The sequence below is a fragment of the Apostichopus japonicus genome, chromosome 3 (assembly GCF_037975245.1).
Source record: "Apostichopus japonicus isolate 1M-3 chromosome 3, ASM3797524v1, whole genome shotgun sequence".
NCBI classification, from domain to species: domain Eukaryota; kingdom Metazoa; phylum Echinodermata; class Holothuroidea; order Aspidochirotida; family Stichopodidae; genus Apostichopus; species Apostichopus japonicus.
The window spans coordinates 17769302-17792329 of NC_092563.1; the positions used below are offsets into that span (position 1 = coordinate 17769302).

The following is a 23028-nucleotide window of genomic DNA, read 5'->3' on the forward strand; positions in this document are numbered from 1 at the left end:
ATTGTAGCCACCCGATGAGGGACTCGAATCCGCGACCCTCAGTTTAAAAGTCTGATGCTCTACCGACTGAGCTAACCGGGCTGAGTTGTTTTGATACAAAATTTCTTTATCACCCTTCTTTGACCGATACTTTCAGAAAAGATGAAGGTAAGAACAACATAACATAGAAAAAATATTGTAGCCACCCGATGTGGGACTCGAACCCGCGACCCTCAGATTAAAAGTCTGATGCTCTACCGACTGAGCTAATCGGGCTCAGATGATTTACTGCGAAAACCTTTATCACCCTTGTTTGTCCGATACTTTCAGAAAAAAAATGATGAAAAGAACAACACAGAAAATAATTGTAGCCGCCCGATGAGGCACTCGAATCCGCGACCCTCAGTTTAAAAGTCTGATGCTCTACCGACTGAGCTAACCGGGCTGAGATGTTTTGATACAAAATTTCTTTATCACCCTTCTTTGACCGATACTTTCAGAAAAGATGAAGGTAAGAACAACATAACATAGAAAAAATATTGTAGCCACCCGATGTGGGACTCGAACCCGCGACCCTCAGATTAAAAGTCTGATGCTCTACCGACTGAGCTAATCGGGCTCAGATGCTTGTATACAAAATAACTTTATCATCCTTGTTAAGCCGATACTTTCAGAAAAGATGATTAAAAGAACAACACAGACAATAATTGTAGCCGCCCGATGAGGGACTCGAACCCGCGACCCTCAGATTAAAAGTCTGATGCTCTACCGATTGAGCTAACCGGGCTGAGATGTTTTGATACAAAATTTCTTTATCACCCTTCTTATACCGATACTTTCAGAAAAGATGAAGGTAAGAACAACATAACATAGGAAAAATATTGTAGCCACCCGATGAGAAACTCGAACCCGCGACCCTCAGATTAAAAGTCTGATGCTCTACCGACTGAGCTAATCGGGCTCAGATGATTTACTACAAAATAACTTTATCATCCTTGTTAAGCCGATACTTTCAGAAAAGATGATTAAAAGAACAACACAGAAAATAATTGTAGCCGCCCGATGAGGGACTCGAACCCGCGACCCTCAGATTAAAAGTCTGATGCTCTACCGACTGAGCTAACCAGGCTGAGATGTTTTGATACAAAATTTCTTTATCACCCTTCTTATACCGATACTTTCAGAAAAGATGAAGGTAAGAACAACATAACATAGAAAATTTTTTGTAGCCACCCGATGAGGGACTCGAACCCGCGACCCTCAGATTAAAAGTCTGATGCTCTACCGACTGAGCTAATCGGGCTCAGATGATTTACTGCGAAAACCTTTATCACCCTTGTTTGTCCGATACTTTCAGAAAAAAAATGATGAAAAGAACAACACAGAAAATAATTGTAGCCACCCGATGAGGGACTCGAATCCGCGACCCTCAGTTTAAAAGTCTGATGCTCTACCGACTGAGCTAACCGGGCTGAGTTGTTTTGATACAAAATTTCTTTATCACCCTTCTTTGACCGATACTTTCAGAAAAGATGAAGGTAAGAACAACATAACATAGAAAAAATATTGTAGCCACCCGATGTGGGACTCGAACCCGCGACCCTCAGATTAAAAGTCTGATGCTCTACCGACTGAGCTAATCGGGCTCAGATGATTTACTACAAAATAACTTTATCATCCTTGTTAAGCCGATACTTTCAGAAAAGATGATTAAAAGAACAACACAGAAAATAATTGTAGCCGCCCGATGGGGGACTCGAACCCGCGACCCTCAGATTAAAAGTCTGATGCTCTACCGACTGAGCTAACCGGGCTGAGATGTTTTGATACAAAATTTCTTTATCACCCTTCTTTGACCGACACTTTCAGAAAAGATGAAGGTAAGAACAACATAACATAGCAAAAATATTGCAGCCACCCGATGAGGGACTCGAACCCGCGACCCTCAGATTAAAAGTCTGATGCTCTACCGACTGGGCTAACCGGGCTGAGATGTTTTGATACAAAATTTCTTTATCACCCTTCTTTGACCGATACTTTCAGAAAGGATGAAGGTAAGAACAACATAACATAGAAAAAATATTGTAGCCACCCGATGTGGGACTCGAACCCGCGACCCTCAGATTAAAAGTCTGATGCTCTACCGACTGAGCTAATCGGGCTCAGATGCTTGTATACAAAATAACTTTATCATCCTTGCTAAGCCGATACTTTCAGAAAAGATGATTAAAAGAACAACACAGACAATAATTGTAGCCGCCCGATGAGGGACTCGAACCCGCGACCCTCAGATTAAAAGTCTGATGCTCTACCGACTGAGCTAATCGGGCTCAGATGATTTACTACAAAATAACTTTATCACACTTGTTTGGCCGATATTTTCAGAAAAGATGGTGAAAAGAACTACACAGAAAATACTTGTAGCCTCCCAATGAGGGACTCGAACCCGCGACCCTCAGATTAAAAGTCTGATGCTCTACCGACTGAGCTAACCGGGCTCAGATGTTTTGATACAAAATTTCTTTATCACCCTTCTTATACCGATACTTTCAGAAAAGATGAAGGTAAGAACAACATAACATAGGAAAAATATTGTAGTCACCCGATGAGGGACTCGAACCCGCGACCCTCAGATTAAAAGTCTGATGCTCTACCGACTGAGCTAATCGGGCTCAGATGATTTACTACAAAATAACTTTATCATCCTTGTTAAGCCGATACTTTCAGAAAAGATGATTAAAAGAACAACACAGACAATATTTGTAGCCGCCCGATGAGGGACTCGAACCCGCGACCCTCAGATTAAAAGTCTGATGCTCTACCGACTGAGCTAACCGGGCTGAGATGTTTTGATACAAAATTTCTTTATCACCCTTCTTTGACCGACACTTTCAGAAAAGATGAAGGTAAGAACAACATAACATAGCAAAAATATTGCAGCCACCCGATGAGGGACTCGAACCCGCGACCCTCAGATTAAAAGTCTGATGCTCTACCGACTGAGCTAACCGGGCTGAGATGTTTTGATACAAAATTTCTTTATCACCCTTCTTTGACCGATACTTTCAGAAAGGATGAAGGTAAGAACAACATAACATAGAAAAAATATTGTAGCCACCCGATGTGGGACTCGAACCCGCGACCCTCAGATTAAAAGTCTGATGCTCTACCGACTGAGCTAATCGGGCTCAGATGCTTGTATACAAAATAACTTTATCATCCTTGCTAAGCCGATACTTTCAGAAAAGATGATTAAAAGAACAACACAGACAATAATTGTAGCCGCCCGATGAGGGACTCGAACCCGCGACCCTCAGATTAAAAGTCTGATGCTCTACCGACTGAGCTAATCGGGCTCAGATGATTTACTACAAAATAACTTTATCACACTTGTTTGGCCGATATTTTCAGAAAAGATGGTGAAAAGAACTACACAGAAAATACTTGTAGCCTCCCAATGAGGGACTCGAACCCGCGACCCTCAGATTAAAAGTCTGATGCTCTACCGACTGAGCTAACCGGGCTCAGATGTTTTGATACAAAATTTCTTTATCACCCTTCTTATACCGATACTTTCAGAAAAGATGAAGGTAAGAACAACATAACATAGGAAAAATATTGTAGCCACCCGATGAGGGACTCGAACCCGCGACCCTCAGATTAAAAGTCTGATGCTCTACCGACTGAGCTAATCGGGCTCAGATGATTTACTACAAAATAACTTTATCATCCTTGTTAAGCCGATACTTTCAGAAAAGATGATTAAAAGAACAACACAGAAAATAATTGTAGCCGCCCGATGAGGGACTCGAACCCGCGACCCTCAGATTAAAAGTCTGATGCTCTACCGACTGAGCTAATCGGGCTCAGATGCTTGTATACAAAATAACTTTATCATCCTTGTTAAGCCGATACTTTCAGAAAAGATGATTTAAAGAACAACACAGACAATAATTGTAGCCGCCCGATGAGGGACTCGAACCCGCGACCCTCAGATTAAAAGTCTGATGCTCTACCGATTGAGCTAACCGGGCTCAGATGTTTTGATACAAAATTTCTTTATCACCCTTCTTATACCGATACTTTCAGAAAAGATGAAGGTAAGAACAACATAACATAGGAAAAATTTTGTAGCCACCCGATGAGGGACTCGAACCCGCGACCCTCAGATTAAAAGTCTGATGCTCTACCGACTGAGCTAATCGGGCTCAGATGATTTACTACAAAATAACTTTATCATACTTGTTAAGCCGATACTTTCAGAAAAGATGATTAAAAGAACAACACAGAAAATAATTGTAGCCGCCCGATGTGGGACTAGAACCCGCGACCCTCAGATTAAAAGTCTGATGCTCTACCGACTGAGCTAACCGGGCTGAGATGTTTTGATACAAAATTTCTTTATCACCCTTCTTATACCGATACTTTCAGAAAAGATGAAGGTAAGAACAACATAACATAGAAAATTTTTTGTAGCCGCCCGATGAGGGACTCGAACCCGCGACCCTCAGATTAAAAGTCTGATGCTCTACCGACTGAGCTAATCGGGCTCAGATGATTTACTGCGAAAACCTTTATCACCCTTGTTTGTCCGATACTTTCAGAAAAAAAAATGATGAAAAGAACAACACAGAAAATAATTGTAGCCACCCGATGAGGCACTCGAATCCGCGACCCTCAGTTTAAAAGTCTGATGCTCTACCGACTGAGCTTAGCGGGCTGAGATGTTTTGATACAAAATTTCTTTATCACCCTTCTTTGACCGACACTTTCAGAAAAGATGAAGGTAAGAACAACATAATATAGAAAAAATATTGTAGCCACCCGATGTGGGACTCGAACCCGCGACCCTCAGATTAAAAGTCTGATGCTCTACCGACTGAGCTAATCGGGCTCAGATGCTTGTATACAAAATAACTTTATCATCCTTGTTAAGCCGATACTTTCAGAAAAGATGATTAAAAGAACAACACAGACAATAATTGTAGCCGCCCGATGAGGGACTCGAACCCGCGACCCTCAGATTAAAAGTCTGATGCTCTACCGATTGAGATAACCGGGCTGAGATGTTTTGATACAAAATAACTTTATCACCCTTCTTATACCGATACTTTCAGAAAAGATGAAGGTAAGAACAACATAACATAGAAAAAATATTGTAGCCACCCGATGAGGGACTCGAACCCGCGACCCTCAGATTAAAAGTCTGATGCTCTACCGACTGAGCTAATCGGGCTCAGATGATTTACTACAAAATAACTTTATCATCCTTGTTAAGCCGATACTTTCAGAAAAGATGATTAAAAGAACAACACAGAAAATAATTGTAGCCGCCCGATGAGGGACTCGAACCCGCGACCCTCAGATTAAAAGTCTGATGCTCTACCGACTGAGCTAATCGGGCTCAGATGCTTGTATACAAAATAACTTTATCATCCTTGTTAAGCCGATACTTTCAGAAAACATGATTTAAAGAACAACACAGACAATAATTGTAGCCGCCCGATGAGGGACTCGAACCCGCGACCCTCAGATTAAAAGTCTGATGCTCTACCGATTGAGCTAACCGGGCTCAGATGTTTTGATACAAAATTTCTTTATCACCCTTCTTATACCGATACTTTCAGAAAAGATGAAGGTAAGAACAACATAACATAGGAAAAATATTGTAGCCACCCGATGAGGGACTCGAACCCGCGACCCTCAGATTAAAAGTCTGATGCTCTACCGACTGAGCTAATCGGGCTCAGATGATTTACTACAAAATAACTTTATCATCCTTGTTAAGCCGATACTTTCAGAAAAGATGATTAAAAGAACAACACAGAAAATAATTGTAGCCGCCCGATGTGGGACTAGAACCCGCGACCCTCAGATTAAAAGTCTGATGATCTACCGACTGAGCTAACCGGGCTGAGATGTTTTGATACAAAATTTCTTTATCACCCTTCTTATACCGATACTTTCAGAAAAGATGAAGGTAAGAACAACATAATATAGAAAAAATATTGTAGCCACCCGATGTGGGACTCGAACCCGCGACCCTCAGATTAAAAGTCTGATGCTCTACCGACTGAGCTAATCGGGCTCAGATGCTTGTATACAAAATAACTTTATCATCCTTGTTAAGCCGATACTTTCAGAAAAGATGATTAAAAGAACAACACAGACAATAATTGTAGCCGCCCGATGAGGGACTCGAACCCGCGACCCTCAGATTAAAAGTCTGATGCTCTACCGATTGAGATAACCGGGCTGAGATGTTTTGATACAAAATTTCTTTATCACCCTTCTTATACCGATACTTTCAGAAAAGATGAAGGTAAGAACAACATAACATAGAACAAATATTGTAGCCACCCGATGAGGGACTCGAACCCGCGACCCTCAGATTAAAAGTCTGATGCTCTACCGACTGAGCTAATCGGGTTCAGATGATTTATTACAAAATAACTTTATCATCCTTGTTAAGCCGATACTTTCAGAAAAGATGATTAAAAGAACAACACAGAAAATAATTGTAGCCGCCCGATGAGGGACTCGAACCCGCGACCCTCAGATTAAAAGTCTGATGCTCTACCGACTGAGCTAACCGGGCTCCGATGTTTTGATACAAAATTTCTTTATCACCCTTCTTATACCGATACTTTCAGAAAAGATGAAGGTAAGAACAACATAACATAGAAAAAATATTGTAGCCACCCAATGTGGGACTCGAACCCGCGACCCTCAGATTAAAAGTCTGATGCTCTACCGACTGAGCTAACCGGGCTCCGATGTTTTGATACAAAATTTCTTTATCACCCTTCTTATACCGATACTTTCAGAAAAGATGAAGGTAAGAACAACATAACATAGAAAAAATATTGTAGCCACCCGATGTGGGACTCGAACCCGCGACCCTCAGATTAAAAGTCTGATGCTCTACCGACTGAGCTAATCGGGCTCAGATGATTTACTGCGAAACCCTTTATCACCCTTGTTTGACCGATATTTTCACCCTCTTACTTTTTGATTTGATTTGCACGTGAAAAACAAAAATAAAGAAATTTTGTATCAAAACATCTGAGCCCGATTAGCTCAGTAGGTAGAGCATCAGACTTTTAATCTGAGGGTCGCGGGTTCGAGTCCCTCATCGGGCGGCTACAATCATTTTCTGTGTTGTTCTTTTCACCATCTTTTATGAAAATTTTGGCCAAACAAGGATGATAAAGTTATTTTGTATACAAGCATCTGAGCCCGATTAGCTCAGTCGGTAGAGCATCAGACTTTTAATCTGAGGGTCGCGGGTTCGAGTCCCTCATCGGGTGGCTACAATACTTTTTATATGTAATGTTGTTCTTACCTTCATCTTTTCTTAAAGTATCGGTCAAAGAAGGGTTATAAAGTTATTTTGTATCAATGCATTTGAGCCCGGTTAGCTCAGTCGGTAGAGCATCAGACTTTTAATCTGAGGGTCGCGGGTTCGAGTCCCTCATCGGGCGACTACAATATTTTTCTATATTATGTTGTTCTTTTCACCATCTTTTGTGAAAGTATCGGCCAAACAAGGGTGATAAAGAAATTGCGTAGTTAATCATCTAATTTTGAGGTTAAAGTATATGCTCAAGAATTTGTTTAAAATTATTTAACTAAAAATGTTAATAAAGAGAAGAATAAAGAATGCGAAACTTTACTGATGTTAAGAAAGTATATTGTATAGGAGTATCATTAAAACTACAAGTTTTTACCCTATTTAAAGTATAAAGATTAACACCCCTGAAAAAAATAACTTCCCGACCGGTTTCCTCCTGTTGGGACCGTAGTGAGTACCACGTGACCACAGTGATTCAACTGTCATAAAATGATAAACCCTATACAATATACTGTCTTTAACATCAGTATAGGTTCGTATTCTTTACTTCTTTTTATAAATTGTAAAAAATCATTTTAAAAGTCTAAATCAAATGTTCCTCATCAATATTTTTTGCTTTGACATATTTTGGCTATATGATATTTCAAAACCATGATTAGTCCAGCCCATCAGTAGCCACGGGAGCCTATACCAACAGCGCATGCGTACTATCCGTAGCAACGGCATTCCCGGCATATCTGAGATTATTGATACGAGGCATCTTCCCGTCCATTGGCAGCGAAATATACAATGGATCCCTCACGTTGTGTATCGGAGTTATATTGACTGTTTGGTATCCCTGCCTCTTCTCATCTCTCGTATCATAGTTATAAGTAAACTCATGATGTAACGATGAGGAACTGAAGTTGATCGACAGAGCGGTGCACTGAGAGAAGGCACCAACGGGACCCTTCCTGGTGATTTGCAGTGAGTGTGTTGCTGTGACAGCGATGATGTAGGATAAATTGTATCAACCATGCAAAATTGACTCACAGAAACGAGATCCTCTGGTCATTTCAAAGAAAGAGAGCAATCTATATTTCATTTCTTCATACTACATTGCTCTGTAACAGAGTGTGTGTATAGGTCATCTTCTGCTGTTGTATACGTTGAAACGCATCTGAATTCACCTACCCTTTCATCGCTTTATACTTGGATATTACGTACACCATCAGAGTCACCGTGTGTAGGCTACACCATGCGCCAGTTTGAAAATTATACGGTGGAAACGATTGTGCAACTCTGAGAAAATACATTTCAGGCGAATATGTATGATATAGCAGAAAGGCGCAGACGACGGGAACAGAGGCACAAGGAGGTCAGTAATTGATTAATAATGCATGATCAGTTATTGTAAGACAATTGCATGCTGTCAGTTGGCATTTTGAAAAGATAAACAAAATCTAACGATTGTGACTATGTGTAAACTCAAACTTCCAGTTCTTCGAAACGCCTTAAGGTTGGTTTTGGACTTGCCATGGGGTCGGGGACAGGGCATGGGTGCAACTATACGTATACTTCAGGGGAGGGGAGGGGGCATTGACAGACAATATCATACAAATAGTCATATTGTACAGTCCATAAATATATACTAACATATACATGTATATGCGGTACAACCTAAAAAGACGCAAATTCTTCAACATTGCTTTAAAAGTGGCAAATAATAGCACCATATTCTATATCTAAGAACCCTCCGTTTTTACCTAAATTTCTCCAACGGTAGGTCATACACATATTATATATTTATGTACTGTTCGTCAGCATTTTTGGTAATTTTCTGTCTACCAGTGGTGGGGGTGGGGCTAACCCCCACCCCTCCGATTTTATTCTGGGGGCTAAAGCCACCTTCCGTCAGAAGTACTATTTTGTGCATCTGATCTCCACCAATCTCAACAAACCATAAACCAACTCTCAGTTGGCAAGAAAGGTTGCTTGATACATTACAATCCACCCATACGTTCCTTACAACACAGCATATATTCAGTCCTCTATATCGCTTAACACATTGTATATAGGCCTATTGCATGTATTTATATATATTGTCGAGTGCCAGGTCGGGCACCGGGGGGGGGGGGAATTACGTCCCCGCCCCCCTCTTTTAACTCTTCATTTCTTCTGCATCTTACAACAAAATGAGAATACACTAATCTGTATCCCAATATTGACCCAGTCGTCTCCACATTTTCCCGAGTCCACTAAATGCTCATCTGGCCTCAGAACTGTTACCTGACCCCTCCCCACCCCCGTCCCACTCACCGCTTTGCTCAGCCTGTATACGAGTAAAAAATCGTGATTTGATAGGAGGGAACGACCTTTTTCAGCTTTTAACCTTTATACTTCAAGTAAACTATATACATATAAGAGACATGATATAATTGGTCAATGCTAATTCAGTCGAATATATCAACACCTGCGTCATAACAATGTCATAAAGCCATATATATCTCCTGAATATACAAACAGAAAACTATAATTAGTGCATAAATACACCAAATATATATATATATATATATATATATATATATATATATATATATATATATACATATATATATATATATATACATATATATATATATATATATATATATATATATATATATATATACTTATATGCATGCGTGGGTATAATTTTGGATCACAAGAGACACGCATCGTACTTTTAGCAGGTCACATGTCACTTGTCAGAAACTCGACACCAATTCCGTGTTTGCTTGTCACATTGCATTATATATAGAGAGAGATTATGATAACAACCAAACACAAAGTGGGACACTTTTCTTTTAAATCTCATTGTTTTCACGTATAGCTATTAAGCTATTGATTGTACAATGTGCAATTGTATATGCAAACGTCAGCATTGAAGGGTTCCATTCGGCAGTTTGGACAAACTTTGAATATTGGTCATCCTCCAAACAAAAACAAACACGAAATGGATACAAAAGTGAAAATGAACAAGAAGCGATTACCTCGTTAACCCTTAATCTCTGCGCCAATTTGAACTACTTTTAACAACTTTTAGCAAATGGTGGAACGCTATAAATTACAAATATTAAATCAACGACCCCTCTCCCTGCCATATATCATCCAACTAATTACCCCAACTAAGCCACACAAATCTGAAGATGATGTAGATGCATATATATAACCATTTCTTTATACATAATTGTCTCATGAAATAGAGACTGTTCCGCTCACCACCCCTCCCTCCCCCTCGAGCCCTCCCTCCCTCCACCCCACTATCACCTCCCTGAAAATAGAAATGTTAGAAAAACTTTCCTTCATTTAGTATGACATTTTTAGTAAGATGTGACATTCTACGACCACGTAAGGCGATTGCGTAAATATAACCAATAGCATTTTGGAGGTCGTGGGTTCGAACCTTATAGAGACGCTCAAAGTATAAGGTAGGTTTTTCATCTAGAGCGAAATCCACGGTTCTCCCATCTGAATAATCTTCCAAATTGTGAAAACATCCAAAATGAGCTAAAATTGTCATCAATGGGATAGCCAACCCGCCACGAAGTGTAAGGATACCTGTCATTCGGCTTTTCCCACATTATAGGGACGTTTACATTTGGCTGCTAAACCTCGTCGTAAAAACACTGCCCTCAAACCCAATAATGTATCCCGGTAGGTCTTGTAAACTTTCACTTCGCGGCAAACTTATAATTGAAACTCAATATTCATACATATATATAATCCGCAATGTATTCTCTTTCGATCAAGGTACAGACCAATTGATGTCACATGTAACAACCTATACATAATGGTTGGTCGATTTGGAATTACTATTGATAGCATACTGCCTGAATTGAGGGGGTGGGGGTGGGGGCGTGGTTTGAAGTAGCGTTTAAAGCGGATCAAGCTTTCATATTGGATCGAAGTACAGTATTTTATGTCCTGAGCAGAATTCCCCCTCCCCACCCACCCCCCCCCCCCTTCGACGTGCGAGCAAAATATTCCCTTTTTATCTTATAAACAAAGAAGTAAGTTCATGAGGAAAACAGAAAACAATTCACATGTAGCCGTATTGTGGTGACTTCAGTTTAACTGTCTATGTTAATCATCATCACTTTCCAGGAATGTGTAGATAGCCTGCCACCGGAAAAATTGTTTGAAATTGTAGCACTATTTAATATGGAAAAAAAATATTAAGCGGTCGATACTGATGACATTTGATTAGAGTATCAATTAACCTTCAGGAAAATATTCACGTGCAGTATAAACAGAGGAAAGGAGTTCCTGAAAGAAGCGACCCAAACATGTCAGATACTACAGAGATTTACAGAATGTTTACATTTATATAGGTTAATAAACAGCGGTATGCCTAACTAAGTGAATAAATGAACAAAAACTATATATAAGGATATTTTTTGCCTTCATACACACAGCAGAAGCGTAACTTGCTTATGATAATTCAGCAAAGTCACAGTATGAAAGAAACAAATCAAACGTGACTATTCGGTGAAAGTCTGGAAGATGTATTGGGATAAATACTTACCCAGCTGACTTGCGCCATTTCGGACTTTCATAATTATGTACCGTTCAAGTATGTATCATGTGAAAACGCAATTCAAATTCTGGTCTAATTCGGAGGATATAACCCTGACAAAGGGCTGTATTGCCTGACCACAAATCTCCGAATGAAACAGTACTGTAGAAACTGTTTATCGAATCAAAGGTGACCCAAGCTCAAGTGGGACCTCAGTATTTACGTACAAATAGTATATAATGTATAACAAAGGCATTTTAAATTAGGAACCTATAGGCAATGGTAAAAATGTCATATTTCTTAGAAAAATATCATACCCTTCTCTGTGCATTCACAGCGAAGAGGACAAAGAGAAATTTGTGAACATGATATTTTTCTCCTTCTTGGAAATAAGACTATAGCCCATTTTTTCAAATTTGCTCATATCATAAAGTAACAGTATACGCGTGTTACACGTACACGTCATCACTTCTCAGCAAGAACTATATTGTTCATCGCGTAATAATATTGTTTTCAATATTAAGATGATACGCTATTCGTTGTTTGACCACGATATACCCCGCTGTGTGTGTACTGTCTAATAGTTTCAATACATTGGTTGCTGGCGGTTGTGGTTAAGAATAGACGTGTTGCTATACTCACAAGAACATGAGTCATCGTCTTAGCAGGCCTATTTGGCTTTGGCTTTGATAACCTGTTAACCTTTTCCCAGCCTTTTCAACTTACAGTATTACTTATGTATTACATAATTATTATTTAACGATGGCCCGACATCGACAATGTGCAGACATAGAAGGGGCTTTTTCGATGGCGATTTATATTGTTGATTTGATAAAAGTGACAGTTCCCATTACTGGTTAACACACCGTGCTAATAAATACATGATGTATGTGGCCAGGTGTTTTAGATAAGTCTTGTGATGAGTCTTGTGTGATGATGTATATATAAATATATATATATATATTTATATTTATATATATATATATATATATATATATATATATATATATATATATATATATATACATATGTATTTTTGTATATACACCATGATAAATTTGTTGGACACCCACCTTCACACGAGCGCAATGTGTATACATCTCAAAAAGATGAATCGTACAACAGTCAAAATGCGGGACATAGGGCAACGATATATGAGCAACTGCGTTGTAACTTGACTTCTACTTGATTCAAGTCCTTAGAAGTTATCAAAACTTAAAAAATGTCTTTTGTTGATCCATTAACCTTGTATATGATTCCTCATTTCACATGACTAATATGCTCTATACGTTGATATTGTTTATGTGAAAGCCATTAGTCATTCACCCTTTTCAACTTGTGGTTTACTCAAACTGATTCTGCAAGTTTGGAAATTCCGACAGAACTGATTGCATCGTTATGATTATACGGTCTGTTTGCAATATCTTTTAGGAATATTGATTTTTTTTGTGGGCGGGCAAGGGGGGGGGGGTGGTGGTGGGGAGGGGCGATAGCCTTTCAACATTTTGGACATGAATGGCATCGTTCTCCCATAATTCGCACTTCCGCGATTTTGGCTAGCGGAGTGATTAGCCTACTTTACATTATTTACCGAAACTAGGAAGTCATTATCACTGGGGCCCACTCAATTTAAAAATTTAAAAGGAAAAAAGTATGATTTCAATGAGTCAAATCAGAATTTATCTGTAGTTTATTTAATTGCTGAGATACAAGTGTAAGATCTTTTTATATACATATCCAGTGCAGAGAATCTCAAATTACAACAATTAATAGTTGAATATTAGACGAAAAATTTAATCTAATCAAATTGTTGCTAAATACTAATTATCTGCTTCTTCGTTAATAAGCTAATTTTCCCAATTAACATGTTAAACGGTTGATATTACTCACTTATATTATTGTAAGAAACCCATCAGTTTACTTGAAATTGATAAACATGTTTACACCATAATTTTGATTTTATATTGTTTTCTATTATTCTTCATGATAATGAATGGTTCCATAAGTAAGACTTTAAGTTAAAGTTAAACGAAAGAACAAACAAACAAATTAATAAACAACAAGAGGGCTGTTGATCTTTGAGTATTTAACGGTTCGTCCTGTATGAGTATTATATAGACTATTCCATTATTGTCATGTGGTAAAGTACCTTCAGGTCGAATAAGTTCCCTGTAATCATGACACACGAGGTATCAAATATCTACCTGGGATGAGATGGACGAGTCAACGTTCAATCAGATATAAACCGCTTACCATAAAACGATTTTTCATTCCAACCTATCTCATGTACAATAAGTTTTCATATATTATAACTATTGTAGTGTTTAATTGGATCAGATGCTGTAGTCATCTCTCCGCCTACGCCATTGGCTGACATTTTCAGACACCCTGCCAGTCGATTCATAAGCGATAGCCTTCAAAGATAGGGGCCCACAAGTGGAAGAGTTTTCAAATCATAGAGTTGGATGTTGACCCGGTCATGTTACTGACTTATAGTGATATAATGACGCAGAACGTAGTACACGGCTTCCCGCGGATCATTCCTCTATTTGCAGCTGGTATATTTAACCGACTGTATCCAGTGTGGAGGTTATAATTGCATATATATATATATATGTGTATATATATATATATATATATATATATATATATATATATATATGTATATATATATATACATATATATATATAATCAACGTAATTATATGATGTTTTTATACCCTCTAAAATGAGCAATTAGAAGGCCAATCAGAGATGGCGATGACGATGACGCGTTATTAAAACGTTTCGTCTTTTGTTTTGATAACGTTATTTTTGGTGTAATAAATATGTCACGAAAACGTTTTCAGGCTATTATGTCAAAACATTTTTTCTTTAAAACATTAATATAACATTAATATCTCATGAAAACGTTATACCGACGTTTTTATAACACCACATTTAATGTTATAAAAACATATTTTAGAGGCTCTTTTAAAAATGTTATGATAACTTTTTGTGTTTGCTGGGGATGACGGTGACGTTGACTATGGAGCAAAAATTGATCATCGTGATTCCTGGGTTATACGTGACCCCTGGATTTTTAGGCAATGTAATTAACAAAACCATATACTCGAGTTGCTAACTGTCAAAGACAATCAAATTCTTGTACAGCAAACGGTCAAACGACGAAAAATAGTAGATGGTCACTATGCACGCCAGGCAGCTGTATATGAGGGTTAATTAAGTTTGTTCTGAATCTCAAATATCCAATCAAATGACAGCTTGTGAAATAAATCAAATAGTTAAATTTATAGTTTAGATATGATACGTGGGCGTTACTTTGTAGCAATCTACACGCAGAAGCACTCAACCAATTCGAAGAAATAGCGTATACTCTCTTTACCAGCGATGTTCCTGGATAAGATATATTTGTTTATGTGTAGGTCTGTATTTATAGGTTATGGGACTCGGGGATCTCTCTTCCACTTCTAAATGAAGCCTAGACGGGCCTGGCTATAAAGCTAAATCACTTTACCTCACACAAAGACTTTTGCCAATGCCCTTTGAAGCATTCAGTATAACCCTGTTAATAACACTGTATACCTTTATCATAACTCTTTTTTTTGGGGGGGGGTTCAAGTTTACAGATGTACCTTTAAATGAGAAATTCCTAACAAATGAATCACTTTTGAACGAGGAGTCCCTGTCTCTTAATAAAGTCTTCATTGTTTACATTTTATCCAGACTGTATTTACAGAGCTGCAATATTTGCTGTACACAGTTAGATACTTAACAGCTCCCTGCTGTAAGGATCAGCAATAAGTATTTAGTATTAGCTCTGACATTGATAAACACCACCCGCACCACAGAAACTTCTTTGAAGAAAACTTATCTGCGTGACTGAATAACGAAGGCAGGAATTAATCTAAGACAATTTATATTATTCAGTAACCTCAAAACTATCTAATGCTCGATTTTTAAGTTAACCTTATTTATTATTTTATTTATTCCTTTAAAGTAAGTGAACAAAGGAACAGAGTTAGGAAGGAGTAATAGCATAAAAAGAAAAGGGGAAAAAAGGGAGTAAATAGATACTCCAATCTACAGGTACAATATGCTACTGTAAGAGTGTAGGTTATGTTATGTAAATTGTCTATATTGTCAAGTGAAGTTCATTTGCATATAGAAAGTATTTAAACGGCTGTGTATGTTATTTTTGTAACTAAGCTCGATTATATCAACTTAGTCAACATCATGAAATACTTTCGCATACATGGATCTTCAGACGGGGCTAATAGAAATTAGACCCCCACAGGGACGTAGCCAGGGGGGAGCAGGGGGAGCGACCGCTCCCCCCCTTTCAGTGTCGAAAAAAAATGTTTAAAAACTGTCCTTTTTTTTGGCATGGTATTTTGTCAGTGCTCTTTTGATCTTGAATACTCGTCAGCTCCGTTAACTCGATTATAATCGTAGTAACATTCACGCCTACTGATTCAACTACTTACTAAGTTTGGCATATGCAATTAGCTAAATTTAGCCTATAGCCTATTACAAGCCTACAGTTGGCCACTGCGTAATAAAATACATATTGCCTACCTAACCTCACTCTATGGAATGTCACGAACCGTATGCACAACAACGTCGACAACGTTCGTTCTCATCCTTTCTATGATTCGTCCTAAGTTGTTGCACGAACAGCATGTTATGAAGCTAAGCTAGCAATCGTACGTGATATGCACTTCCTATAAATAATTATTACACTGCTAATACACTGCAATAACGATATTTGTTTTTAGGCCACTGCATATCTGGCTATATTACAAAATATGAAAGTTTATATTGTCCATCAGTTAAGTTCCTCAAATGTATTAAAGTCCAGACATTGGACAATAAACAAGAATCATCCTACTGGAAAAATTGTAAAAGAGCACTATGTTTGTCTTCTGATATATTATGTAAAAGAATATGTGAAAGAATTCAAACAGGAAACAAAATCTGCTGATGATATCATATCATATGATCAGGGGCATAGCCAGTATGTAGCACTGTAGGCCCGGGCCTACACTTTTTTTGGGCCAAGTTATCTTTTTTTTTTAAACACCCATAATTCAAATCCATAGGCTTGCTGGACGAGTTTAAGAGTCTAGACAGGAAAAACTATATTGAAATGAACGTAGCAAGAATATGGCTAAATTAGGTGACCTATTCTTCTGTCATCTAGGCTGTCATTTCTATTGCGTGCCATTTCATTCAACACTCTACCCGCCGAAAAAGACTAGGATCCGATCTTGTCAGTTTTTTAACATCTAGTTAAGAACCCGTTAACGCAGATAATATTTCAGTTGAGAAAACAGTTGAGAAATTTGCATCAGATGGCAATCGTCGGATAGCTCTCTTTAAGCCAACTTAAACATTTACTAGCTACAGTTGTATCAAAGACAATTACTGGCTAAAGTTGTATCAAATACATTTCTGGCCTATCTTTGTATTTACAAGTATCAGAAGTTGAAAAGTAAGACTACTCTGTACATGTACCTTGCTAATTTTAAATACATTATGTAGTATTGAATTACGTACTATTTTAACTCGTTTGTTTTTGGGGTTTAAAAGTTAGCAAGAGGCCCGGGAACCAGAATGAACACTCGGGAAGGGCCGTTTCCGGCCATCTGGGGGGGGGGGGGGGGGGTTGTAAAACCAACAATTTTCTTGTACGCTCCGCGCCAACCGATGGTGGCGCTCCGCTCAGATAGTCGTGCCTACAACTTTGAAAATCCATATCAATCGCAAAAAGTGCTCCCCCCCCCCTTTCAAATTCCTGGCTACGTCGCTGGACCCCCATGCCGGGTTTAACACATCCATTTTCAATCACACTGACGAAAATCAAGAGTAGGCCTATGTGTATATATTTATATATATATATATATATATATATATATATATATATATATATATATATATATAAAGGCTATATATGAATTAGACCAATCAGCAAAATTTTGATTTTTGTTGAAATGTGAGATATTTGGGAAAGTTTAGCTTATTTGTCAATTTTATCTTCATTAAGAATTTCATCACTACAAAAAAAAAACTTAACAGAATTTTTTTATTATCAGGGTATGGACCTAAATGTTAAATTAAACAATGATTAACTCTGCTGTTACAAGATGCATGGACTAATAATCTTTTTTACTGGCCTATATATCTGTATAAATCTAAATATTCGTTGGAGGTGAAATATTGATGTGGGGAGGGGTGGGGAGCTTCTAAAATCATTTTGCATCGCGGAGTTTCAAATATGAAATTTTAATAACACCGTATTTCAAGGACAAAAAGTTTAAAAAAATGCTGGTTGGTCTAATCCAAATAGCTTATATATATATATATATATATATATGTTAATGCAATGGAGGTAAACGACAAAGGCAAATGAATATATATAAATGAAAATCGTAATGAGTTGGAAAATCAAGAACAGTGAAAAAACTTTCAGCCTCCACCGGGATTCGAACCACGGGCCTCCCGCTCTGTACGTGGACACCCTAACCACTAGGCTATGGACGCTGATTGTATGTCCAGAGGTTCGAAACCGGTAAGGAAGATCGTAATTCCACTGTAGGCGTTTGTCACCTATATCGAACAATACTAGTTCTGTTTTTGGTGACATATTTTGCCCTACTCTAGAGATCAAACATGATGCTATCCAACTCGAAAATCATTTGTGATTCCTAAAGCCGGATCTCGAAAGAGATACTTTGAACAGACTTTATGTTAATGCAATGGAGGTAAACGACAAAGGCAAATGAATATATATAAATGAAAATCGTAATGAGTTGGAAAATCAAGAACAGTGAAAAAACTTTCAGCCTCCACCGGGATTCGAACCACGGGCCTCCCGCTCTGTACGCGGACACCCTAACCACTAGGCTATGGACGCTGATTGTATGTCCAGAGGTTCGAAACCGGTAAGGAAGATCGTAATTCCACTGTAGGCGTTTGTCACCTATATCGAACAATACTAGTTCTGTTTTTGGTGACATATTTTGCCCTACTCTAGAGATCAAACATGATGCTATCCAACTCGAAAATCATTTGTGATTCCTAAAGCCGGATCTCGAAAGAGATACTTTGAACAGACTTTATGTTAATGCAATGGAGGTAAACGACAAAGGCAAATGAATATATATAAATGAAAATCGGCTGAAAGTTTTTTCACTGTTCTTGATTTTCCAACTCATTACGATTTTCATTTATATATATTCATTTGCCTTTGTCGTTTACCTCCATTGCATTAACATAAGGTCTGTTCAAAGTATCTCTTTCGAGATCCGGCTTTAGGAATCACAAATGATTTTCGAGTTGGATAGCATCATGTTTGATCTCTAGAGTAGGGCAAAATATGTCACCAAAAACAGAACTAGTATTGTTCGATATAGGTGACAAACGCCTACAGTGGAATTACGATCTTCCTTACCGGTTTCGAACCTCTGGACATACAATCAGCGTCCATAGCCTAGTGGTTAGGGTGTCCGCGTACAGAGCGGGAGGCCCGTGGTTCGAATCCCGGTGGAGGCTGAAAGTTTTTTCACTGTTCTTGATTTTCCAACTCATTACGATTTTCATTTATATATATATATATATATATACTCTTGATTTTATTCACTGTGATTGAAAAATGGAGACCTGTAAAACCCGGCATGGGGGTCTGAAGATGGAAGGTGACGGCCGTGCCCCTGACTTTCTTCTGGGCTTGTAATGTTAGACTACATGCTAATTGTGGTAAATTAAGAATTACTTATCAACACTTTGAAAAGTGGTAACTAAAAATGAGGGAGAATATAGAGCCCGGTGTAGGGTGCTATTGTTTCACTGAAATATAGTTATCACAGTCAATGGATAGATCAAAGCATCAATATGTAACTGAAAGTCTGAGAAAAGGGATGTTGGAGATTTCATTACCTGTAATGTATGGAACGGTAGTTTTGAGATCTTTCGAAATGCTCCATTACTATACTAGGACTATGTACTGATGACGTAATCAGTACAATGCTTCTTCACTTTGACAGTGTGTATCAAGGCGCTTATCAATTTGACCCCCAGCTTCCCGATCATCGGGCTGAATAAGTTTCGTATATTGTTTATATGTACCTCTGGTAGTCTGGGTCACATGTTCCTGTTGTGTTGTAAGGTCAGGGGAAGATACAACCCTGACTCTGGGACCATGTTATTTCAATTGACGGTCTTGAGTCAATGATACCAAAACTCCTGTGTACTGCGATAACAGAAACAAAATCGACTTGCATGTTTTTTATCATTACCATTTGGAGATTTTGACCTATGTAAGTGCTATAGCCCCCTCTCATTTTTATCAATAGTGCAATGCACCTTCTGGTCCCTGTGTTGTTGCGTGTGATTGATGGCAAGTCCTTAGCTGTTAGTATTACCGAAGGGTACTGACTAACGTCTAAACCCTAACCATTGGATTAGACCAACCAGCAAAGTTTTGATTTAGTGTTAAGGATACTTGGACTTTGCAGCAGGCAGCAATGGCTGCCTTTGAATGCCGAGTGCAATTTTTGAATGACACCGATCCCTTCGCAACGACAGTGTTTCCAGAACCTACTCGTCCTCTTCGCTTCACCTTTGATGAGTATCTGCCATTAATTGACCAGATACCGGATTTACGAAGGCTTCTAAATGCACCACATGAAGTACGTTGAACGGGTTTTGCTAAACTTCTTCTGATCATCATTCTAGTAGCAATCCAATAACGGTTCATATAACCCGAGTCAATGTTTTAAAAAAACAACTACAAAAAAATACCTCGACTTGCTAAGGCTTTACTTAGGCTAGGACAGACATTAAATAATATTATTCATAGGCCTAGAACGTTGAACTTGTATTTGTAAGTTATAATTTGTAGCACAGGCTAAGGTAATTACCAATACGTTAGGCCAAGGCCATTCTTAAATTAGGCTAGATACCATACACTGGCGAATACGTGTAACAGACATTGGCTTGGACCAATAGTATCGGTAGGCCGAGATTATAATTATATTAATTTTCTGTAAAGGCAAGACCAACTTAGGTAACTTAGGCCTAGATTTGAATAAGGGTAGTATTAGTCATGCCTTTTCGCCAGGCAGCCAGTGGAATAAACCCATTATGTATTGTAATTCATCAGACTACCAGGCGAAGAAGAAATGCATCGATAATCTTATTCCCTGGCTGCCGGATGAATAAGGACTAACCCTTGCACTCATTCACCCGATGCTTCCATGCGAATAAGAAAACATTACATATTATTCACCCGGCAACAGTACAAATAAGGCGTATTGCCCGTTTTAAGTCGTCCAGCTGCTGAGTGAATAACATGACCTATTTCCTTATTTGCCCGGCATCTCGACAAAAATGGAATCGCACCTTGAACGCTGCATGTTCTGTATACAGTTTGATGCAAACGGTATTGGTAGAATTTTTAACCTGTGGATTTCAAGAGCCAGTTGGCTATTGAAATGGCACCTAAACTTATGAGAGTCAATTCTCATCACCGTAATGTTTTTGAATTATGGTTTGGTTGATCTTAAATATTCTCCCCAAAGATGCCACGTGTTGTGTTGTCTAGAACATTGAGGAAGTTCAGAGAAGGACCAGTGTGCACTGCAGCTATTATTCACCTTTCGATTATCCTGTGAATAACGATCATCATGAACCCTAGTTGCTTTGCACTTAATCAACAAGTACAGAAACTGTGTTACTCTGCACCTACTAAGATCTGCTCTCTGATTGCTTAATTAACTGCCGGACAAATAGTGGGTGTACATTTTCATTCACCCGGCTGCCAGGCCAATAGCCGCGTGAAACGATGGGGTAGAATAATATCTTCAGAGTGAAAGCCCTAAATTTACCAAAGTATCCCTGAACGTTTCATATGAAACAAACTATGTGGATACGAATTGGCTATCCTATGGATTACAACAATTTGCAACAAGATACTAAAATCTGATGTTGCCATCGATGAACTCTGCTTATTTTAGTTAAGCATCGTAGCCCTCTCGGCTATTGGATACATGAGGTTGGAGGACATGCATATTGCAGTTTAGTATCCCTGACTTTTTGGGCATGGCTGTCACTTGCTAGTCAAATTATATACAACAAAGAAAGGACAGCAGGGTCGACAAATGTAATTTAGCAAATCTTCAAAGCTAAGTTAAATTTACATTTGCTCATGGTTCACTGCAAAGTAATGTTCCATTCAGGAACCCCCTGTGATTAGAATTCATAATATCATTCAGAATATCAAAGTAGTGTGGTAAGGGGTGCAATATAGTAATAATGCAACTGCCCAAGTAGGTGTGCAAAACTTGATTAACGTTATTATAATGCACAGATGTTTTAAGAACAGCAAGAAAATTAAGTGTTTAAAACATATTACTACCCCCTGTACCTTCTCTTTTGACTTTTGATGTTTTAGATTTGAGCAGGCCTACCAGAGCAATTTCACAGTAAAATTTCCTCTTTCACTAGTCAATCTGTTAATTCTCATCCAGAAATGCTGACGTGAACGTAATGGCCATTTTAGTGTGTCTGTGTTCCAGTGTATCAGTTGCTCACTGATCTCTAAATGATTTACTGTATGTAGTTTGATTCCAACTCTAAAGATTTACTTTGAAAAACCATTCTCTAAGTATTTATTTCTTTCTTTTTCTTCTTTTTCTTCCAATTTTTTGGCAGTAAAATCTTTCCTTTATGACATGATTAGTATTTAGAAAATATTTTAACTTTGATTTTGTAAACTTCCTTTGCCATGATTTGGAATTTTTAGTTTAATACAAAACTTTTTGCTCAAGATGACAAATGTAGGAGGGATGTGTCCTGATTGTTTAATCGATTAATATTTTATTTGGGTTAGTAATTCCTTTAAATTGCTGGTGAGTGGTGACAATTACTTCTGGTATGTAACCGAAATAACCTTGAAATTGTGACATCCATTTATGTGAAAGTATTTCATGGTGTTGACAAAATATAGCTTTGTTACAAACCTTGAATGTTCACAAAATGCCACTTTACAGAAATGTTATTTCTGTGATATTGACATTGTGAGGCACAGTACAGTACCATATGCAAAGCATCCTGTACTGATTAAAACAGTACATAATTTGCAACTAGTACGCATTCT

The 23028-nt window shown here is 38.3% G+C and overlaps 1 protein-coding gene and 39 non-coding genes across 55 annotated transcripts in view; 4 read left to right on the top strand and 36 right to left on the bottom strand.

The window, feature by feature from the left end:
• Positions 1–182: 182 nt before the first annotated feature.
• On the bottom strand, positions 183–255 carry Trnak-uuu (transfer RNA lysine (anticodon UUU)). The gene has a single exon. It is a non-coding gene; the product is annotated as a tRNA-Lys (tRNA).
• Positions 256–525: 270 nt separating this feature from the next.
• On the bottom strand, positions 526–598 carry Trnak-uuu (transfer RNA lysine (anticodon UUU)). Its single transcript has one exon. It is a non-coding gene; the product is annotated as a tRNA-Lys (tRNA).
• A 95-nt stretch (positions 599–693) lies between these two features.
• Trnak-uuu (transfer RNA lysine (anticodon UUU)) lies at positions 694–766 on the bottom strand. The gene has a single exon. It is a non-coding gene; the product is annotated as a tRNA-Lys (tRNA).
• Positions 767–1035: 269 nt separating this feature from the next.
• Trnak-uuu (transfer RNA lysine (anticodon UUU)) lies at positions 1036–1108 on the bottom strand. Its single transcript has one exon. It is a non-coding gene; the product is annotated as a tRNA-Lys (tRNA).
• A 101-nt stretch (positions 1109–1209) lies between these two features.
• Trnak-uuu (transfer RNA lysine (anticodon UUU)) lies at positions 1210–1282 on the bottom strand. Its single transcript has one exon. It is a non-coding gene; the product is annotated as a tRNA-Lys (tRNA).
• Positions 1283–1552: 270 nt separating this feature from the next.
• On the bottom strand, positions 1553–1625 carry Trnak-uuu (transfer RNA lysine (anticodon UUU)). Its single transcript has one exon. It is a non-coding gene; the product is annotated as a tRNA-Lys (tRNA).
• A 95-nt stretch (positions 1626–1720) lies between these two features.
• Trnak-uuu (transfer RNA lysine (anticodon UUU)) lies at positions 1721–1793 on the bottom strand. The gene has a single exon. It is a non-coding gene; the product is annotated as a tRNA-Lys (tRNA).
• A 101-nt stretch (positions 1794–1894) lies between these two features.
• On the bottom strand, positions 1895–1967 carry Trnak-uuu (transfer RNA lysine (anticodon UUU)). Its single transcript has one exon. It is a non-coding gene; the product is annotated as a tRNA-Lys (tRNA).
• A 101-nt stretch (positions 1968–2068) lies between these two features.
• Positions 2069–2141, bottom strand: Trnak-uuu (transfer RNA lysine (anticodon UUU)). Its single transcript has one exon. It is a non-coding gene; the product is annotated as a tRNA-Lys (tRNA).
• A 95-nt stretch (positions 2142–2236) lies between these two features.
• Positions 2237–2309, bottom strand: Trnak-uuu (transfer RNA lysine (anticodon UUU)). The gene has a single exon. It is a non-coding gene; the product is annotated as a tRNA-Lys (tRNA).
• A 95-nt stretch (positions 2310–2404) lies between these two features.
• Positions 2405–2477, bottom strand: Trnak-uuu (transfer RNA lysine (anticodon UUU)). Its single transcript has one exon. It is a non-coding gene; the product is annotated as a tRNA-Lys (tRNA).
• Positions 2478–2578: 101 nt separating this feature from the next.
• On the bottom strand, positions 2579–2651 carry Trnak-uuu (transfer RNA lysine (anticodon UUU)). Its single transcript has one exon. It is a non-coding gene; the product is annotated as a tRNA-Lys (tRNA).
• Positions 2652–2746: 95 nt separating this feature from the next.
• On the bottom strand, positions 2747–2819 carry Trnak-uuu (transfer RNA lysine (anticodon UUU)). Its single transcript has one exon. It is a non-coding gene; the product is annotated as a tRNA-Lys (tRNA).
• A 101-nt stretch (positions 2820–2920) lies between these two features.
• Trnak-uuu (transfer RNA lysine (anticodon UUU)) lies at positions 2921–2993 on the bottom strand. Its single transcript has one exon. It is a non-coding gene; the product is annotated as a tRNA-Lys (tRNA).
• A 101-nt stretch (positions 2994–3094) lies between these two features.
• On the bottom strand, positions 3095–3167 carry Trnak-uuu (transfer RNA lysine (anticodon UUU)). Its single transcript has one exon. It is a non-coding gene; the product is annotated as a tRNA-Lys (tRNA).
• A 95-nt stretch (positions 3168–3262) lies between these two features.
• Trnak-uuu (transfer RNA lysine (anticodon UUU)) lies at positions 3263–3335 on the bottom strand. The gene has a single exon. It is a non-coding gene; the product is annotated as a tRNA-Lys (tRNA).
• Positions 3336–3430: 95 nt separating this feature from the next.
• On the bottom strand, positions 3431–3503 carry Trnak-uuu (transfer RNA lysine (anticodon UUU)). The gene has a single exon. It is a non-coding gene; the product is annotated as a tRNA-Lys (tRNA).
• Positions 3504–3604: 101 nt separating this feature from the next.
• On the bottom strand, positions 3605–3677 carry Trnak-uuu (transfer RNA lysine (anticodon UUU)). The gene has a single exon. It is a non-coding gene; the product is annotated as a tRNA-Lys (tRNA).
• Positions 3678–3772: 95 nt separating this feature from the next.
• Positions 3773–3845, bottom strand: Trnak-uuu (transfer RNA lysine (anticodon UUU)). The gene has a single exon. It is a non-coding gene; the product is annotated as a tRNA-Lys (tRNA).
• Positions 3846–3940: 95 nt separating this feature from the next.
• Trnak-uuu (transfer RNA lysine (anticodon UUU)) lies at positions 3941–4013 on the bottom strand. Its single transcript has one exon. It is a non-coding gene; the product is annotated as a tRNA-Lys (tRNA).
• Positions 4014–4114: 101 nt separating this feature from the next.
• Trnak-uuu (transfer RNA lysine (anticodon UUU)) lies at positions 4115–4187 on the bottom strand. The gene has a single exon. It is a non-coding gene; the product is annotated as a tRNA-Lys (tRNA).
• Positions 4188–4282: 95 nt separating this feature from the next.
• Positions 4283–4355, bottom strand: Trnak-uuu (transfer RNA lysine (anticodon UUU)). The gene has a single exon. It is a non-coding gene; the product is annotated as a tRNA-Lys (tRNA).
• Positions 4356–4456: 101 nt separating this feature from the next.
• On the bottom strand, positions 4457–4529 carry Trnak-uuu (transfer RNA lysine (anticodon UUU)). Its single transcript has one exon. It is a non-coding gene; the product is annotated as a tRNA-Lys (tRNA).
• A 271-nt stretch (positions 4530–4800) lies between these two features.
• On the bottom strand, positions 4801–4873 carry Trnak-uuu (transfer RNA lysine (anticodon UUU)). Its single transcript has one exon. It is a non-coding gene; the product is annotated as a tRNA-Lys (tRNA).
• A 95-nt stretch (positions 4874–4968) lies between these two features.
• Positions 4969–5041, bottom strand: Trnak-uuu (transfer RNA lysine (anticodon UUU)). Its single transcript has one exon. It is a non-coding gene; the product is annotated as a tRNA-Lys (tRNA).
• A 101-nt stretch (positions 5042–5142) lies between these two features.
• On the bottom strand, positions 5143–5215 carry Trnak-uuu (transfer RNA lysine (anticodon UUU)). The gene has a single exon. It is a non-coding gene; the product is annotated as a tRNA-Lys (tRNA).
• A 95-nt stretch (positions 5216–5310) lies between these two features.
• Trnak-uuu (transfer RNA lysine (anticodon UUU)) lies at positions 5311–5383 on the bottom strand. Its single transcript has one exon. It is a non-coding gene; the product is annotated as a tRNA-Lys (tRNA).
• Positions 5384–5478: 95 nt separating this feature from the next.
• Trnak-uuu (transfer RNA lysine (anticodon UUU)) lies at positions 5479–5551 on the bottom strand. Its single transcript has one exon. It is a non-coding gene; the product is annotated as a tRNA-Lys (tRNA).
• A 101-nt stretch (positions 5552–5652) lies between these two features.
• On the bottom strand, positions 5653–5725 carry Trnak-uuu (transfer RNA lysine (anticodon UUU)). Its single transcript has one exon. It is a non-coding gene; the product is annotated as a tRNA-Lys (tRNA).
• Positions 5726–5820: 95 nt separating this feature from the next.
• Positions 5821–5893, bottom strand: Trnak-uuu (transfer RNA lysine (anticodon UUU)). Its single transcript has one exon. It is a non-coding gene; the product is annotated as a tRNA-Lys (tRNA).
• A 101-nt stretch (positions 5894–5994) lies between these two features.
• On the bottom strand, positions 5995–6067 carry Trnak-uuu (transfer RNA lysine (anticodon UUU)). Its single transcript has one exon. It is a non-coding gene; the product is annotated as a tRNA-Lys (tRNA).
• A 95-nt stretch (positions 6068–6162) lies between these two features.
• Positions 6163–6235, bottom strand: Trnak-uuu (transfer RNA lysine (anticodon UUU)). Its single transcript has one exon. It is a non-coding gene; the product is annotated as a tRNA-Lys (tRNA).
• A 101-nt stretch (positions 6236–6336) lies between these two features.
• On the bottom strand, positions 6337–6409 carry Trnak-uuu (transfer RNA lysine (anticodon UUU)). Its single transcript has one exon. It is a non-coding gene; the product is annotated as a tRNA-Lys (tRNA).
• Positions 6410–6504: 95 nt separating this feature from the next.
• Positions 6505–6577, bottom strand: Trnak-uuu (transfer RNA lysine (anticodon UUU)). Its single transcript has one exon. It is a non-coding gene; the product is annotated as a tRNA-Lys (tRNA).
• A 101-nt stretch (positions 6578–6678) lies between these two features.
• Positions 6679–6751, bottom strand: Trnak-uuu (transfer RNA lysine (anticodon UUU)). The gene has a single exon. It is a non-coding gene; the product is annotated as a tRNA-Lys (tRNA).
• A 101-nt stretch (positions 6752–6852) lies between these two features.
• Positions 6853–6925, bottom strand: Trnak-uuu (transfer RNA lysine (anticodon UUU)). The gene has a single exon. It is a non-coding gene; the product is annotated as a tRNA-Lys (tRNA).
• Positions 6926–7048: 123 nt separating this feature from the next.
• Positions 7049–7121, top strand: Trnak-uuu (transfer RNA lysine (anticodon UUU)). Its single transcript has one exon. It is a non-coding gene; the product is annotated as a tRNA-Lys (tRNA).
• A 95-nt stretch (positions 7122–7216) lies between these two features.
• Positions 7217–7289, top strand: Trnak-uuu (transfer RNA lysine (anticodon UUU)). The gene has a single exon. It is a non-coding gene; the product is annotated as a tRNA-Lys (tRNA).
• A 101-nt stretch (positions 7290–7390) lies between these two features.
• Trnak-uuu (transfer RNA lysine (anticodon UUU)) lies at positions 7391–7463 on the top strand. Its single transcript has one exon. It is a non-coding gene; the product is annotated as a tRNA-Lys (tRNA).
• A 740-nt stretch (positions 7464–8203) lies between these two features.
• The window catches only part of LOC139965277 (uncharacterized), a 112348-nt gene continuing 97523 nt past the window's right edge, over positions 8204–23028 (top strand). For 14 of the 16 annotated variants that reach the window (XM_071967465.1, XM_071967466.1, XM_071967470.1 and 11 more), the window contains exon 1: positions 20261–20560. In XM_071967465.1, coding sequence (XP_071823566.1) covers positions 20396–20560 — 165 coding nt within the window. In that variant the 5' untranslated portion in view covers positions 20261–20395. Of the gene's footprint in view, positions 8691–20259; positions 20561–23028 lie in introns of those variants that run through there. The other 2 variants (XM_071967473.1, XM_071967476.1) reach the window with 2 other exon arrangements.